Source organism: Fukomys damarensis, unplaced genomic scaffold (genome assembly GCF_012274545.1).
Source record: "Fukomys damarensis isolate Sample0158 unplaced genomic scaffold, DMR_v1.0_HiC HiC_scaffold_23, whole genome shotgun sequence".
Lineage (NCBI taxonomy): Eukaryota > Metazoa > Chordata > Mammalia > Rodentia > Bathyergidae > Fukomys > Fukomys damarensis.
The window spans coordinates 18,963,541-18,981,690 of record NW_022900935.1 but is presented as its reverse complement, the minus strand read 5'-3'; the positions used below and the strand labels follow the sequence as shown (position 1 = coordinate 18,981,690).

The 18,150-nt window shown below is 51.2% G+C and overlaps 1 protein-coding gene across 3 annotated transcripts in view; it reads right to left on the bottom strand.

Annotated features, from left to right (window-relative positions):
• Positions 1-13,502, bottom strand: part of Fgr (FGR proto-oncogene, Src family tyrosine kinase) — a 22,717-nt gene extending 9,215 nt beyond the window's left edge. Inside the window, exons 1-5 of one of the 3 annotated variants that reach the window (XM_010632627.3) lie at positions 13,312-13,502; positions 5,398-5,460; positions 3,704-3,933; positions 3,069-3,171; positions 1,325-1,423 (exon numbers count right to left, since the gene is read on the bottom strand). In XM_010632627.3, the coding sequence (XP_010630929.1) occupies positions 1,325-1,423; positions 3,069-3,171; positions 3,704-3,920 (419 nt within the window). In that variant the 5' untranslated portion in view covers positions 3,921-3,933; positions 5,398-5,460; positions 13,312-13,502. Of the gene's footprint in view, positions 1-1,324; positions 1,424-3,068; positions 3,172-3,703; positions 3,934-5,397; positions 5,461-6,420; positions 6,643-13,311 lie in introns of those variants that run through there. The other 2 variants (XM_033767581.1, XM_033767580.1) reach the window with 2 other exon arrangements.
• Positions 13,503-18,150: the final 4,648 nt, after the last annotated feature.

Sequence of the window (18,150 nt, the reverse complement as noted above, 5' to 3'; positions counted from 1 at the left end):
AACAAAAAAAAAAAAAAAAAAAAAAAAAATCTCACAGTGAAAGATTCATTCTATTAATCCCCCTCAGAATACTCCTCATCACATCCAGCACACTTATCCCATCATTTTTACCACTTACTGAAGGATTTTTGGAAGCCCCCTTTCAGGAGTGTCTTTAGTTGCGCTGTCGTGGCTGCCTCAGTGTCCCGAATCCATTCAAGATGTTGGTCTTCCATGGCCATTTTGACTTGGGCAAGAGCCAAAAGTCCACACAGTGCCAGAGCCAGTGAATAAGATGGATGAGTACACACCATAGTATTTTTGTTTCTCCTGACAAAAACTGCTGTAAATGTTTCACATTGATTCGGGATATGGAGGGAGCCACAAAAAGATATTCGGGAAAGATTTCTAGAGCTGCTTCAGAAAGAGGCAAGAAAGGTGGGAAGTGTGTCTGAAACAGTGGGGAGCACTTCAAAGGGGGTTCACTGAAATGTCTGTAACTGTAATAAATTTTTAAGTAAGCATAGTTGTTTTTCGTTTTGTTTTTTGAGACAGGGTCTTGCTCTGTAGTTTAGGCTCTTGCTGAGTTCATTATGTAACACAGGCTGCCCTCGAGCTCACATCCATCCTCCTACCTCAGCCTCCTGAGTTCTGGGATTACAGGTGTGCACCACTATGTCTGGCTAAACATAGTTTTTGTTTTTTTGTGTTGAACTGGGGATCGAACTCGGGACCTTGCACTTACAAGGCAGGCGGCTGAACCACTGAGCTAAATCCCCAGCCCCTGAAACATGGTTTTTAATCATAAGCACTCATTTAACTCCTGAGCTACCTCCGCAATTTCCACTTTGCAGTTTTGTTTTATGGTGTTGAGGGCCTCAGGGATGGTAGGCAAATGCTCTACCACTGAGCTACACCTCCCAACCTAACTTTACCATTTTTTAAGGTCATCCATTGTTGTTGTCACTGGCGGGGCAAGGTGTACAATGCCCACCAAATGCAGCCAGAATACCTGGGTTCATACCTCACCTCTACCACTTACCAGCCATCTGAACTTGGGCAGGATATTTACTCTCTCTGTGTCTCAGCTTCCTCATTTGTGAAATAGGACAGCAATCATTTCTAACTGTTAATTCATAGAAAGCACTCTGGAACTTAGTACCTGCTATGGAAATACTACCTACCGTTATTAGCATCATTATCTTTGATTTCCTCAATGGCCCTAAAAATTCCTAGCCAAGGAGGCAGGCTCAGAGTGCAGCAATAACTTATCTAAGAGGTGGCCTCAGAGTCTGGGCCCCAAGGCCCTGTCCATACGGTCAGCCTTGTCCAGCTACCCACTCACTCTTCGGCTTGGATGGAGTCCACAGGGGCCACGTAGTTGCTGGGAACGTAGCCGGTCTGTCCAGAGCTGAGGGACCGAGCTTCCCACCAGTCACCTTCACTGTAGGCACAAGAGGGGGGTGGTCAGTGGGAGCTCCAGTCCCTGGGACACCCTGGAACTTGGCAGGGCCACACAGAGGAATGGTCAGAGACTGGCCTTGCCAACCCCTTTACCTCTGGTGTTGCCTGTAGGGGAGTTTTGTCTACTCAGCCCCCAAACTCTTCAGCTGCCCAGGAGAGCTTTCTCTTGAAGACGGAATTAATTTGGGGACTTTTGGACCTCCTGGCTGCTTCTCCTTGCTCTCCAGCTGAGCTGGGGTTTAGGGATATAGCAGACTCTGACTAGGTCACTTCCCCACTGAAAACCCCCCAAGAGCTACATATTTCCTCCTAGATAAAATCCAGACACCTCAGCATGGTTTAAAAAGCTGTACAGATCCTACTCCACCCACCTCTCCAGCTTCTACTCTTCTTCTGCAGCTCATGCACACATCCACTTTGGTGCTGGGGACCAACCCCAGGGCCTTGCATATGCTAGGCAGGTGCTGTATCCCTGAGCTCCATCCCCAGGCCTCATCTCTCTCCCCCTTTTTTTTTTTTTTTTTTTTGGTTTTTTGAAATAGGGTCCCATGATATAGTTCAGACTGACCTGGAACTCACTGTGTAGCCGAGGTTGGTCTCTAACTCACAGTGATCCTCCTGCCTCAGCCTCCTGAGTGCTGGGATAATAGGCGTGCACCACCATGCCCAATGATTCAAATTTTTGTTTTGTTTTGTTTTGTTTTTGTACTGATGATCCAACTTGGGCCCTTCTGCTTGCGAGGCAGGAGGTGGAACCACTGAGCCAAATCCCCGGCTGCATCTCATTCTTTATGATCCACCTAGACTGAACCACTTGGTGGATTCCAGAAGGCATTATTTATTTTCATTCTCTTGTCCTCTTTTCTCACCTCTTCTTTTCTGTCTCAGGTTAAAAAAACCACCTTCTCCTGGAAAACTTCTCTGATCACCTCTTTTCTGGAGACCATGTTTGTTGTTCTATCTGTGCCCATAATTCTTCATGCTACCAGCAATTATCCAGTATATTTTTCTTTAGGTTAATTTAGTTTAGTTTAGTTTTGTTACCAGGGGTTGAACTCAGGACCTTGTGCTTTCGAGGCAGGCGGTGGAACCCACTGAGCTAAATCCCTGGCCTTCTTTAGTCTTGTTTTTGACAGTGCTGGCAATTGAATCCAGGACTCTGTGTATACAAGGTAAATGCTCTCCCACTGAGCTATATCCTTAGCCTCCCTTTTCTTTTTTCTTTTTTAATTTATTTTGAGACAGACTCTCACTAAGTTGCCTAGGTTGGCCTTGAACTTTCAAGGAGCTGGGATTACAAGCATGTGCCACCACACCTGGCTTTCTCTTTGTTTTTGTTTTTTTGAGGTGCTGGGGATAGGTGCCAGCCAAGCACTCTACCATGGAGCTATACCTCTAGCCCTGACTGAGGATTTTTACCAAATAGGCTGGAGCTTTCTTCTCTTTCTTTCTTCCTTTCTTTTCTTTTCTTTTTTCTTTCTTTTGGTACCAGGGCTTGAATTGAGAACCTTACAGAACCACTGAGTAGGCTGGAGCTTTCTGCAGATAGGACCAGGTGGGACTCCTCTCTGGTTCCTGCTCCCAACCCAAGACCATGCCCTGAGCAAGGTGGCCTAGTCACTTACGTATTGTTCAGGATGTGGAACTTCTCACCCTTGGTGAAGGTAAGGTCATCCTCTGTCCGGGCCTCATAGTCATATAGGGCGGTGAACAAGGTCACCCCAGTCCCTGAAGAGTCAAGGGTGCTCATCAGAGTAGGACATAGAATGGGGCAGAGGAGGGTTGCACCCCTAGAGTCCTGTTCCCCAGCCAGACACTGAGCCTCCCCACTGCTGCAGTACCCCAGTACCCAAAGACCTGTGGAGTCCACTGGATTTCTGGTTTGAGCCTCACATCTTGAGCCCCCATGGGTCTAGGACACACAGTTTCATGCCCTTCTCACCCTGGGGAGTCCCTGAGTTGCCTACTCAAACTCTTCTCCACCAAGACTTCTGTCATGGGCAGTGGCATGGCACCCAAGAGGCCAAAGGACTTCTCTTTACTACCTGTATCTGTCATCAGGGTCCCCCTTTCAGAGAACCCCTCAGACTTGGATTCCAGGGTAGGGCTGTGCACATTCTCTTGGCCTGCCTGAGCTCAAGAGCCAGGCCGTGTCTCCCACATCAGTCTGGAGGCTTCTGGAGACAAGTCCAGCTCTCCTCTTCTTCATGAGTTGCCTCCAGGCCCCAGGCAGCACCTGCCTCCAGCCCTCCGGACTCACCTGAGATGTCCCTGATAGTGCCATCGAGGAAGGCGGGGCTGGTGGGCTGAGGGGAGAAGTTGTTGTAGTTGGGGATCTGGGCAAAGGAGGATGCGGGCCAGGACTGAGTGGGGTCAGGGCCATAGTGATCTGCAGCCCCATGGCTCCTGAATTTCTCTTCCAGGTCAACATCCTCCTTGGACCCCGGCTCCAACTTCTTGCAGAACACACAGCCCATGCCAGGCACCCTGCTGTGGAACGGGGACATGCCTCACTCAGGGTCCCCACCAAGTGCACACAGGCATGCGCGTGCACACACACACACACACACACACACACACACGGGTGTTGGTGTCGGGGGTATGACTGTGAAAGCTGATGTGGGTGGTGTGTTCTTTGTGAGGGTGGATGGGTAAGGGCTAGTGAGAGACAAAGGTGGACAGGACCACCCTTTTTATTTTATTTTATTTTTTGGTACCAGGGATTGAACTCAGGACCTTGTGCTTTCAAAGCAGGCAGCAGAACCCTGAGCTAAATACCTGACCCACCCTTTGCTTTATCTCTCAGATGCCTCTGTTGTGTGTGGAGAGGGTATGTGTCTTCCTATCTTGTCTTTCTCTCTACTCAAGTCTACATCGCTGGGCCTGGTTTTCCTTTCTTTTCCTTCCTCTCCTTCTTCTTTTTGGAGACAGGATCTCACTACATACTTCAGGCTGGCCTTGAATTCACTATGTAGCCCAGCCTGGCCGCAAACTCCTGGCGATCCTCCTGTCTCAGCCTCCCAAGCACTGGGCATGTGCCACCATGCCTGGCTTTGGCCGCAAACTCCTGGCGATCCTCCTGTCTCAGCCTCCCAAGCACTGGGCATGTGCCACCATGTTAGTGTTAGTTTTTTGGAGACAGGGTCTTGTTTTGTTATGTTGGCCTAGAACACAATCGTCCTGCCTCAGTCTCCCAAGGGTGTGTGCTACCACACCCAGCTTTCTGGGATTAGTTTTCTGTATCAGGATGTTGCTGTGTTGATTTATATATTTTTGTCCCCCACTTCTTTGATATGTTGTGTTTTTGTGACTCCTTCAGGATCCTTGTGCTCGTATGTCTTCATGTGTCTCTAAGGACTTTTGTGCGTGTGTGTGCAGGTACAGCTCTTGAAGAATGTGTGTGTGCAGGTTTCTTGGTACAGGAACATTTGTAAATTGCCGTACATTTGTTCGGCTATGTGTATACACATCTTTACAAGTGTGTGTGTGTGTGTGTGTATGTTCCTGTAAGAGTGTGCCTGTGGTGTGCCTCTGTGCACACAGGTCTGTGTGAGTAGGTTTCTCTGGTCTGTGTGTCTGTGCCTGTGTATGTAGCTCTGTGTGGAAGCATTTGTGCCTGCTTGCTGTGAACACATGTGGGTCTGTGCGTATGTGTATGTCCCTGTTTGTGCACAGAGAGAGAGAGAGAGAGAGAGTGTGTGTGTGTGTGTGTGTGTGTGTGTGTGCTGTGTGCCTGCACCTGGAGATTCCCCACGGAGGGGGATCAAGGATGTTTCCTGTCGTGGGTCCAGCCTCCGGCCTCTCAAGCTGCCTCATTCTGGCTCCCCCATCCGTTACCTAGCAACAGGGCCCTGGCAGGAGGAGGGGGCTGCTAGGCGCTGTGGGGCCCAGGAAGGCCACCCCCACTCTGTTTCCTGACCCTGAAAGCCTGAGTACCCCCCCAGCCCCACTTACCCCTCAGGCTCCTACTCCTGGGTCAGCAGGGCTGCAGCATGGTCCTTGGAAGGGGCAGGAGACCTGAGGGTGAGACAGAAGGACATGAAAGATGAAGGCCCTGCCAGTGTTCCTGCCAGCCAGCTGCCCAGCTCCCGCTCTCTTCAGGAAGCCAGAAGGCCTGGGCTCTGCCCCAGCACAACTTCTGCCTTCATTTTCTTTCCTATCGCTCCGGGCGTACTTACCCATCCACCCTCACAAAGGACACACCACCCACACCAGCTCTCTCACACTCACACTCACACCCACCTGACACCAACAAATGAGCACACACACCAGCACACAGGCACACAGCCCTCACAGCACGTGCTTGTATGAGTGTGTTTGCCAACACTACCACACACCAGCACAGCTCTCCAGTGAGCCCAAACTCGGATGCACAAAAGTACACACACAAGCTGATGTTGTGGCAAGTGCCTGTGGTCCCAGCAATTGTGAAGCTGAGGCAGGAGGGTCACTGGGGAGTTCAAAACCACCTTGGGCAATATAGGGATACTGTGTCTCAAAAAAAAAAAGAAAGAAAGAAAAGAAAAGCGGGGAGCCCAGCGAGGTGTGGTGGTACACACCTCCAAGCCCAGCACACTGGGAGGCTTGGGCAGGAAGACTGCAAATTTGAGCTCAGCCTGGACAATATAGCAACATAGCCAGATCTTGTCTCAAAATTAAAAATTAAAAAAGGACTAATGATGTAGCTCAGTGCAAAGGCCCTGGGTTCAATCCCCAGTACCAGAATAAAAAAGTACCATATACATGTGTATACTGCCCTTCAAGTTAACACTTGTATACTCAGACATGCATATTTTAAAATTTAGACTCCACTCTAACTGGATTTCTGTCAATCCCTGCTCAGCTCCCTCATAGGCCCTAGTCACTGCATCCTGAAATCAAACCATCCTGGAACCCTGCCTCGGCTCCCAGCCTGGGCTGGGCAAGCCCCACAGCCCCTGGGTCACCTCTGGTGCCAGAATGAAAGTGAACACTAACCTCCAGAGCTGCACTCCCGTTCCTGCATCAGGAAAGGATGAGGTCAGAAGCTGGGGCCACCAAGGTCCTTTGGGGAACTCCTCTGCTAAGCCAAACCTTCACTGTCATCTGTGTCCTCCGAGCAACATGGCAGGCAAGTTATTGAGCAAGGGCTTCCCACCCCTCCTCCCCTAGCCAGAAACTCGGCCATTGCAACATTCAGAGAGGAACTGGCTGGGGACAGGGCTTGGTTTCCTAAGATGCTGTAGGGTGAGTTCAACCTGGTGAACTCTGATTCCCTTAGAAGGTCCTGAAAATCCTAGGGAAAGGGACCTCTGACTTGCCTTCTTGGCCCACAGTCCCTTCCCAATACCCTCTTCCTTTTCTCTCTAGGTCCTGCCCTTCCTACCAGGACCACTTACCTCTTCCAGGAAGCTTTCCTGGATCCAGCAGGTCGGCTGTGGGTAAATAGTCCTGACCTCTGGCCCAGCCCCGCCTGCCTGTCACCCTTCACGGGCACTGTGTCTCCTGTGGTGTGCAGGGTAACACCCTTGCAGAAAGCTGGGAGGCAGGCTTTGGTGAGAGGCCTGCCATGAAATAGTCCCCCGATGAAGTCTTTGCCCTGGGACCCTTTCCTCGGGGTGAGGCCACTGCGTCAGAAAGAGCCTAGGACACTGAAGGCTGATTAAGGGGAAGGGGGAAAGAATGAAGGGGGTGGGGTGGCCAGGGCCCAGCCAGAAGTTTCAGGAAGGTGAAAGAAAAGATGGGGAAATGTGAAAGCAAGGGTTACAGGGTGAGAATGAAGGTCTTTTCGCAGGAAGACAAACACACACCTCAGGCAGTGCACCAAGCTCCACGCAGGCCCCAGACATGGTCTTCACACACATACACACACACACACACTCACACACACTCAGTGAAGTTTACAGCATTTACTATGCGCCTGCTTCTGCCTTAAGCACTTTACCTATCCCACCTCATTTTATCCTCACGACAACCCTATGATTTAAAGTATTATTATAGATGAAGTTACTGAAGCACAGAGAGTTGTCCAGGGCCACACAGATGATGTCTCCTTCCTTTGGCTCTTAGACCTGAGCTCTCAACCACTTCTCTCTCCCTTGCCTGTAGGACAAGGGCAGTCGCAGCCAGTCCCCAAAACACCAGCAAATGCAGAGCCCCCATAGGGACACACGGATATACACAGCCTTTCCCTCGAGACAGCCCAGCACAGAGCTCCTCCACAGAGGACACAGATTTATACAACTCTGGGATGCACGCAGAGGTACAACACTGCCACCTCCAATAATATCCACACGCACATTGCCACAACGTATCTGTATCAGCCCAAGGGGAACCCCGGATTCTGCAGGCCTTTAACAGGGCTGACGGTGTGGTTGGCAGGCAGAGGTGGGCAGCTGCCAGGGCTTTATTACCCCCAGGCTTGAGGGCCCACCTGGGCCTGGCCTCTGGGACGAGTATGCTGAGGGACTCGGGATGTGGAACGCGGGGTCTGTCATCAGCACAACCCAAGGCACTGAGGTGCCACACTGCATGTGACCATGCTCATGCGGTTTCTTCTCAGGAGACAAAGAGCTAGGAAGAGACAGCAAAAGAGAGAAGACACACAAGCAGGCAGAGACTGAGAGACAGAGAGACGAAGAGACAGAAATGCAGAGACCTAAAAATAGAGACCAAAGGAAGAGACAGAGACAAAGAGAAACAGTGTGGTGTGTTCTGAGTTTCAGGAAAAATAAAAAAACACAGAGCCCTGATTTCTAACATTTGTTGATTTCTGTAGTGTAAATAGTTCCACCATCACTGATTTAAAGCTACCAGAGTGACTTCCTGAAGGCCAGGCCAGGGACGGATGCACAGAATCAGCTCGGAGCCAGTGCCAGCTGGCTCCAGCCCATCATTTGCAGAAAGACAAAGAGACAAGTGGAGACAGAAACGCAAGGGAAAGACGAAGAGCGACAGAAAGGCAGAAGCAGAAAAAGAGAAAGGCAGCAAGGAAGAGAAGAGGTGAGAGGCAGAGAACTAAACAGACCAAGAGAAAACCAAAGTGAGGGGGTGGCCACAGGCTGGGTCCTCTCTGCTTAGGCATCTTTCTTTGCCCTCCCCTTGCTCTGATCCCAACCACGTGCCACCAGCTCTATGGGGAGTAATTGGACTTCCTAGAAGTCTGGGTGGCAATAGCTATTAGGAAAAATGTGCTAATTTATTAAACATTTATGCAGTGGCTGGCCCTGAGCCAAGCAATTCCTATGCATGATCTCATTCTGTGACCTTATGAGGTAGGCTTTCTTTTCTCTTCTTCTTCTTTCTTTTTCAGTGCTTATGACTGAACCCAGGGGCTTGCACATGTTAACCAAGTGTTCTGCTACTAAGCTACAGCACTAGCCCAAGGTAGGTTTCATTTTTAACCCTTCTTTTACCGATGAAAATAACCTGAGGCCCAGGGATATTAAGTCACTTGCCCAAGATTGTCTTTTGAGTAAGAAAAACTAAAATACAGCGCTAATCAATTTGGCTCCCAAGCCCACCTTCAGCACTCTTCTGTTTTGCAGTCCTGGCAGAAGCAATAACGCAGGTCCCTTTATGAGTGCCCGCTGTGTTCCAGGCCCTGTGCTACATGCTCTAAATCCTAGTTATGGCCCAGAGAGAGAAAGGGATCTTTTTTTTTTTTGGAAGCACTGAACTTGGCTGGCTGCTAACACCAGAAAGGGGGCAACCCAGAGTGACCATGAACATTCTGGGCACTGCAGAGGCTTGAGTCAGTTTATGATATGTCTCTTTCTCCCCTCCTCCGCTTTGGTTCTGGGGATTGAACCCAATGCTTTGTGCATGCTAAGCACACACTCTACCACTCTGCTGCACTCCCAGCTCTGAACATGTCTCTTGAACATCTGGCTGACAGAAACGAGCTCCCAGAGCCCCACTGGGGTCAAAATTAGGTTATGGGTGTCAGAGCTGAGCTCCACCTCTGGACCAAGTGCTCCTCCTCCCCAGCATCTGCCCGCGTGGTCCTCCTGGCGTGGTCCTCCTGGCTCCGTTCTTTAGGAGTGCTGCAGCCTCAGGTGAATGTCTTGTCTGCATCATTTGTGCAGAGGAGCTAGGAGGGCTTGATGAGATGATGCGCTTGCCAGTGTGCAGTGACCGAGTGAGGCTGAGAACCACAAGCAGCAGAGTAGCACGGCCCCCAGGGACACTCAGTACATCTGCCTCTTGTGCGGGGGGAGCTCGCCCAAGTCACACAGCCAGGTAGGAGAGTCAGTGCTGGGACTATTAATTTGGATCCAGAGTTCTGTGTTCTCCAGAGCCTGAGCAGGATCATGCTGGCGCTGACTGGGGAATGTCATTCTCCAGCCCAGCTGCTGGCTAGCCGAACACATCACCGCTCTTACATGGCAGCTGGGCACCCTGCCTCTCACTCACCCTTACTCCTAGACACAGGAACCCCAGGCCCATCAGGTTTTTTTGTTTTCTTTTTCCTTTCCCTTCCTTTTACTTTATTTATTTACTTATTCTGGTTTTTTGAGACAGGGTCTCACTACGTAGTTGAGACTAACCTGGAACTCACTATGTAGCCCAGGCTGGTCTTGAACTCACAGTGATCCTCCTGCCTCAGCCTCCCGAGTGCTGGGATTACAGGTACTTGCCACCATGCCTGGCTCCTTTTACTTTCTTTCTCTTCTTTCTTTCTTTTTTTTTTTTTTGAGGAGGGATTGAACCCATGAGTACTCTACCACTGAACTATATCCCCAGTCCCTTTAAATATTATTTTGCGACAGAGTATCCCTGAGTTGCCCAGGCTGGCCTTGAACTTATAATCATCCTGCCTCTTGAGTAGCTGGAATTACAAGTGTACACCACAGCACTGGACTTGCCCATCTTTCCTTGAGGGTCATACTTCTCACAGCCATGTCAAGGTTTTGGGGTAAACACAAGATGTCCTGCTCTTCCCAAACCCTGCCATTTCTTTCCTATAAAATAGGAATATAAGAGCCAGGTGTGGTGCTACCTACCTGTAACCCCAATACTCTGGGAGGCTAAGGCAGGAGGATAACAAATTAAAGCCCAGCCTGGGCAGCTTAGTGCTAAGTAAGACCCTGTTTCAAAGTTTTAAAAAATTTAAAGGGCTGGGGACATAGCTCAAGGTGAAGGCTCTGGTTCAAGGAAACAAAAACCAGAAAACAAAGGAATACAAATCTTTACCACATGGAGTTGTTCCTGAGCCTCAAATCAAAGGCCCAGAAAACATTAGGTATACAGTAGCTGCTCAGTAAACCTTCCTTCCCTTCTTTCCCTTTGAGGATGACCCTAAAAGGCAGGGGGTAGGTGAGCAGGGGTGCAGGGTTGGGCAGAGTTGAGAAGAAGAGAAGTTCCCAGGCTAGGCAGAGGACCGGGCTTGCCCAGGAGGCCTGGGGCTTTCACCAAAGGGAACTGGGACTTTAGGCGGCAGCAGGAAACCACTGGGCTGAGAAAGTTCCGGCTTCTCCTCAGGGCTCAGTGCCAGGCAGGGGCTGACCTGGGCCCTGACTGGGGGCTTCCACTCTCATTCACAGACCTCCCACTGAGCCCCATCTCCCTCCCAGGGGCCACACCTCTCAGACACCCTCTTCCATCTCACACCATCACTTCTTGAGGCCTCCAGATCCACTCCACCATGGACACCTGAGGCTAAGACACGACTCATCAGACTTGGCGGGTCTGATGGCCAAGGGAGGATGTGTGGGAGCGGGAGCCGTCTCTGACCCCTTAGGTCTTCCAGCCACATGGTCCTGAGGGTATCAGCTCAGGGGAGCTGAGTAGAAAAGTGGTTTTTTGCTGAACGCCCCCACCGCCCCTGCCAGCTAGCCTCTAAACTGGGGGTCTTTATGTCTACTTGGCTTGGAGTTTGGGAGGAGGACACAAGTGACCCCCAAGGAGCTAGGGGAATAGAGTCCACAGTGTAGCAGAGGGAAGCCCCTGCCACAGGGTCCTGTAAGAACATTCTCCCACCTCAAGCCAGTCAACCCCACTTTGTGTGGAAAGGGCTTTGGTTTCCTGCTTCCTTCCCCAGCTCTGGGGTCCTCTAGCCAGCCCGCCAAGGTCTAGCCATTTGTCTTGCTGCCATCAGCCCCAAGCAACTGCAGAGAACACTGGGACACCCACACATAAGCTCACAGGCGCAGGCTTACTCACTCACAAACACTCTCACACCCTCGCTCACACCTTCACGCTCTACACTCTGGGGAGCAGGAGCTGGTTGTGAAGCCCACCCTTCCTCCCTTCATCCCCGCTGAGGGCCACCTGAGTTTGAGCAGGGATGAGCTGCAGACTCAGACCTCAGCTCCGGCTACCTCCTCTGCCACATCAAGATGAGATCCCTTGGACTGGGGACCCTAGCCACTGACCCACAAACTTCCACCTTCCCATCTGCGATACAGGAACAGAGCTCTGCTCTCACATTTCCACTGCAGATGGAAGGATGCTAAAGGCTCCCAGGTGCCTGAGAGATTACACGCCTGAGGGTGGTACCGTGGAGGTGGAGGACACAGCTCAATCCTGCTCATCTCCCTAGTGTGGAGTCTCCACGGATATTTCCTTGTTAAATGCCAGCTGCATGCTGGTCCTTGGAGACTCTGTCAGTGAGATCCAGTCTTCCTAGTCCCCCTCAATATTTTGAGAAGGTGAAGGACAGGTTCCTTGGGTCAGTGATAATCACTAACCTCTTTTGCAAAACTGCTTTCTGCACGTGATTGACATGGAGGAGGGATAATTTCTACAGACCCAGAGAAGCCTGGTAACTTGCCTGCAGTCACACAGCATGCAATTGAGGGCCCAGTCTTGCTAAGGAACTAAGACCGCAGATCTGCTACCCCAAGATCACTGAATATCCAGTATCGCTCTCTACTGGCAGTTCGGTTGGGCATCGCACACACCCAAAATGGGGGCGAAGTCGGGGACCAAAGGGGATTGCCAGCACCGAGTACTTAGAGGCCCAGAGCAGCTGGCCTCCCCACCCTCTCGTTGCCATGGAGACGTCCCCTCCAGGCATTCGCGGTCAAAGACAGGATTTCCGTCTGGGCGGCCAGCAATTCCAGGATCCCAAGGGGACCGCGGACCTTGCCACTGCGGGCGGGCGGGCGGGGAGGGGGACCCAGGGAGGGCCATCCCTGCTGAGGGCGGAGACTTCCCCAGGAAGCTGGGACCCACGCCTTAGGGCGCGGAGACTTCCCCAGGAAGCTGGGACCCACGCCTCCAGCGCCTGGAAGGAGTCCCCCGCAGTCCGGAGCTCGCCCAATACCGCAGGAGAGAATCGAGGAGATCTGGGGTCTGAGGCGGCCGACTCCTCCTCCCTGCTGGCGCCAGGATTCAGCCCAACTTCTGCCTATTCAGGATCGGGGGCTCTGCAGACTCCTGGAACTGTGACCCACTCTCCAGAAGCAGTTCTTCAAGACCCCCTTCCTGAAAACTCCCGCACCTGATCTTCCCAGAAACCCTGCCTAGCCCCTCTGCCAGGCCCCTCAGCTTCTTCCTATTTATTTCTCTCTCTCAAGCTGCGCCCAGTTTCTCCCCCAAACTGCTTTGGAGAGCCCCTTAGTCCTTTCCTTCACTCTCTCAGCCTGCTTCTCAATTCTACCAACCTCATTCTAGAGGTCTCTCGGTTTTCCCCATCAGACCTTTTTTGGGTTCCCTTTAGACGGCTTTCCTCCTTGTACTTTCGGCCTGTTTGCCGACTTCTTTCAGTCGCACTTTCCAGATCTTCTGTTTTCCTCCTTAGCCCCTTAGGCTGGGGTCCCCTGGCATAACCTTCCTCGGTCTCCCGAGTTCAGGCTTGCTCTCCGGCCCACTCTGCAGGGCCGGGGCGGGGCGGGGGCAGAGCACCCTCTGCCCTTCCCAGCGCCACCTGTCGCGGCCGCCTACCTGGTCGGAGAGGAGCTCGCTTCACCCGAGCTAGGGGTTGAGCCCCGGCTCCCGGCAGCTACAAGTGCCGACGATGTGGGGGAGAACTGGGGTGCTGGCCCGCCTCTGCCTGCCGCCCCCTCCGGGCAGGGAGGAGGAAGCCGCCTAGGACTTCTCTTCTTGCGGTGGCGCGGCGCGGCGGCGGGGAGAATTCGCAGTCACGCCCCAGCCCCAAGCCAGCTGCCCACAGCCGGGAGGGGACCCCAGATCCCGGGCCGCCCGCCCCCACTTCCCTCCTTCCGGGGGTTACCGGGGTCGGCTCCCCCCCAGCTTCTTCCCCAGATCCTGGAAGGGGCAGGCTTCTTACGCCTAGAAGCACCTGCTCATTTAGAATCACTGCAATGGAATTGAGGAGGGGCTTTCTCTATCACTGGGCTGCCCACCCCACCCACTCCTTTGCCGGATGGGAAAACCCGAGGTCTAGATCAGTACTGGCCTTGCCTAAATTCTCAGGCAGCTGTCATCGGAGCCACCACGGATCCTGTCGCCATGCCTTGCCTGTCTTTCCTCAGTGGCTGGGTACTGAGGGTGCAGGGCTATATGAGGTGGAGACGGGGAGACCCTGACCTTAGGAAACTGCTTTTCATAGAAATCTGCCCTTGGCCACAGCCACACACCCAATTTATAGAAAAACTGAACATCATCCTATTCAGGGTTCAGCCTTGCCTAGTAGGAATCCCCTGACCCCTACCCAACCTGGGGTTCTGTGCCCTCACCCCTTTACTTCTTTAGCCTTAAACCAAGGACCAGGAAAATCTCTCCTGTCTGGGGAGGAGAAGGAGTAAGAAGAAGAGTACTCTGGTGGAGAATGTGTGTGCGCGAGCGCGTGTATGTGTGCGTGCGCGTGTGTGTTGGGGTGAGGGCAGCTGATGGCAGACAATGACATGATGCCCTTGGTTTTGGAGTCAACAGCTGGGATACATTCTGTGGGCAGGTGTTGTTTCTGTGCATGGGCAGGGGTATGTGTGTGTGCCCCAGAGGGACTGTGGTGTGACAGAGGGCGGTTGGGATGCAGATGAGGATGCCTTTCTCTCAGGAAAATGGGAGGAAGGATGAGGAGGAAGCAGGAGAGCCAGCAGAGGCACAGGGACTTTGGAAGTTGGCCTCATCGTTGCCTTGCCGTTGTTGAGAAGCGCCCCCTGGCTGGCCATTGGTCTACATATCAATTAACAGACAATCATTGATCATTGCCAGTCAGGTGCCAGTCTTGGAGAGCACAGAGATGATAAAAGAGACTTGTTCCTGCTCTTGGGGGACCCTCCAATCTATCAGGTTTGCCCTGTCACTCTTCAAGTCCTAGTTCACAAGCATCTTCCCAGGATGCCTTTCTTGATGGCCACCCACCTCCTTGCAGGTGCTCAGCAACTTCCACCGGGAGTGCCACTGACTCCAGGGGTGGGCGTGAGGAATGCTTTCCTCAAGGGCAAGGTTTGCTTCTGGCTTTTGTCCATACCTTTAGTGCCCACACAGGGCCTAGCAGAACAGCAGTCTGTGTGTGTGAATCAGCCAGGTGTGGTGGCACATGCTCATAATTCCAGCACCCTGGGAGGCAGAGACAGGATAATCTCAAGTGCAAACCCAATCTAGGCAATTTAGCAATTTAGAGAGATAGTGTCCTTTAAAAAAAAAAGGCATGGATCATAAGGCGGGGAACAGGGGAATGAACTGAAATGTCCCCTCAGAGCATGTCAGAGGCAGGGCTTGGGGAACGCAATTGGGTTGTGGAGGTGGTAGGGCCAACCTGCTGTTAGGAGGTGGGGCCTGGTCAGAGGAAGCTGGTCACCTGAGTGTGACCGGAAGGGTACATCTGCTTCCCCAGCTCCTCCCTTCTCTCTCTGCTTCCTGGCTCTCATAAAATGAGAAGATTTTCCTCCACTCTGCAGCTTCTTCTCAGGACCCTGCAGACCACAGACTGAAATGTGAGCCAAAATAAACCTCTTCTCCATAGTTTGCGAATGTCAGGTATTTTGTCCCAGTGACAAGGAAAGTAAATAAGACAGTAAAGGAACAAATAAAAGCCTGACCAAACAAATAAATTCTTGAATGTAAGAATAAGTGGAGAAATTCAAGAATCAGTTACCAAATAATCAAATAAATGTAAGAATAAAATTGCATTTTTTTTTTCTTCCGCGGTTCTGGGGATTGAACCCAGGGCCTTTGCCTTGAGCTATATCCCCAGTCCTTCTAATAAGGAGACAGTGTCTCACCAAGTTGCTAATTGGCCAGGCTGGGCTGGAATTTGCTATCTTCCTGCTCCAGCCTCCTAGGGGGCTGGGAATATAGGTGTGTGTGTCTACTCTGAAATACATGCCATGCCGGGCTTGGGGGCACACACCTGTAATCCCAGCACTCGGGAGGCTGAGGCAGGAGGATCGCTGTGAGCTCGAGACCAGCCTGGGCTACATAGTGAGGTCCTATCTCAAAAAAGCAAACAACAAAATAAAATACATGCCAGACCATATTATCTCTTTGCTTATATCCTTCCAATAGCTTGCTTTTCATTTCACTTGAAAAAATAATATAGTTCCATACTTACTTACAAAGAACAATCAAATCCAAAGGCTTTGTCATGGTCTCCCAGGTCCTGTGTGTCTGGCCTTTGCCACCTCCAGTCCCATCTTGGGCCATCTTCCTCTTTGACCACACTGCAACCCCTTTTTAGTTCCTACAATACATTGCATTTTTGCCCGCAGGGCCTTCTTGTGTGCTGTCCCCTCTTCTCCTTGCTGTCACAGTCCTGGCTCCTTTCCCTCCTTTACTTGAAACACCATCTCCTCAGAGAGGCCTCCCTGGCCTTCTCATCACAGGTGGGCCGCCCTTCACGGCCTCAGCTCTCAGCTTTCCTCCTTCCTCCTTGCCACCACAATCTGTAATTGTCTATTTCCCTGCTCTTTGCTTATTGTCTTGGTGAGATCAGGGCTCTGACCTCAGGAGTCCCCATGCAGGTTAGGGACAGGCAGACGGTAGGTTGTTATTTACCCCTTTAGAATCATCATGGTTAGGGATACAGATTTGGGGCCCAGACTGCCTGGTTTTAGAGCAATTCTGCATCTTCCTAGCTCAGTGACCTTTTATTCATCTTCCTGTACTTCATTTTCCTCATCTGTAAAATGGGAATAATAGTAAACTTCATCTCACAGAAATCTTAGGAGAAATCAGTGAGCTCTGGGACTGTTTGCCACAGTAAATGTCATACAAGTGTTTGCTTTTTTTTTTTTTTCAATCGTACTGGGGATCAAACCCAGGCCTTCACACATGCTAGGCAAACACTAGCACTGGAATACATCTCTAGCCCCATTTAACATTTTGAGACAGCATCTTGCTAACTTGCCCAGGCTGGCCTTAAAGTTATGATCCTCCTGCCTTAGCTTCCTGAGTAGCTGGGATATCACAGGTGTGCGCCACTGCAATCGAGGTGTCGAGGTCACTCATTAATTCACTCATTCGTCTCACCAAACCTCAAACCTTTGAGTCACTGCTCGGTGACCCTGATGCTCAGCTAGGAAGCATGGGTCTTATGTAGCACTGGATTGAGCACAGGGCAAAGAGGCCACAGGAGGGTCCTGCTGAAACTGCCCACTCTGACCTATCTTCCTTCCGTATAGAGCCTGTGCTCACATGTTCCTTTATTTTAAGCTTTTTATTTATTTAGTTAGTTCTTTGTTTGAAAAAAGATCTCACTTGTAGACTGGCCTATGTAGCCCAGGTTAGCCTTGAATTCACAGCGATCCTCCTGCCTCAGCCTCCCAGGTGCTGAGATTACAGGCATAAGATCACACACCCTGCACATGTTCCTTTAAACCATTGTCAAAAACCAGTGCCAAAATCAAAAGCCTAGCTCCCACATAGTCATCCCTCTCCAGCTTTCACTTCTGCTTTCATTTGCATTTCACTGATTCTCTTGTCAGTTCCTATAGTCCCTATCTGCAAAGACCCTACACTGACCTGGCTCCCTGCGCCTCCAGTGTGCTTGCTGGGGAAGCTCAGGCCTGCAAGAATCCAAGCACCCACCTTCTCCAAGGGAGGAAGGGAAAGTGCCTGTAATGCACACAGGCCACAGACTTCCAGCCTCTGAAGAATACCAACCAGGTCCCGCTGTTGGGTTTCTCAGTAAGCTGGCCTGTATCCCTGCCCATGCGGCCAGTTCACACCCTTGCTTCAACCCTCCAATTTCCATCTCTTCTCCTGCTTTCCCATTGCATCTGTCGCCTTCCAGGACTTCACAACTTCCACCGTCCCCTCTCCTGCACCTTCCGTCTTTCCCCCTCATTGTCTTATCCTTAGTTCAGAAACGCATTCTAGAATCCCATTTCCAAAGAAAAAATAAAATACCTTCTCCTAGAGAGTTAAGCATCTGTCTTGCTTGTTTTGGCAGACCTGTAGCCCATTCCTAGATGATGAGGGAAAGCTCTTCTTTGGAGAGAACCGTGGGCTGGATGTGTGCACACTGCAAAAGAGTGGAGGCCTCCAGGCCAAGAGAAGAGAGCGAATAGTGAAATATGTCATGTTGGTTCTTGATTTGGGCTGGTGATTTAGCTCAAAGGCTCCACAACCTGCCTTGCAATGTGAGGTCTGGGGTTCAATCCCTGGTACCAATAAAAAGTATCTGTTGGAGAGAGAAAGAGAGAGAGAGAGAGAGAGAGAGAGAGAGAGAGAATTTGAGAACTAGGAAAACTGTCTCATAATCTCAATCAAGCCCCTGATTTTGGGCTGTGGGTGCAGCACCAGAGTGGGAGTACTCACCTAGCAAGTGTGAGTTCTTGGGTTTGATCCCCAGCACTACCACCATCACTACCAAAA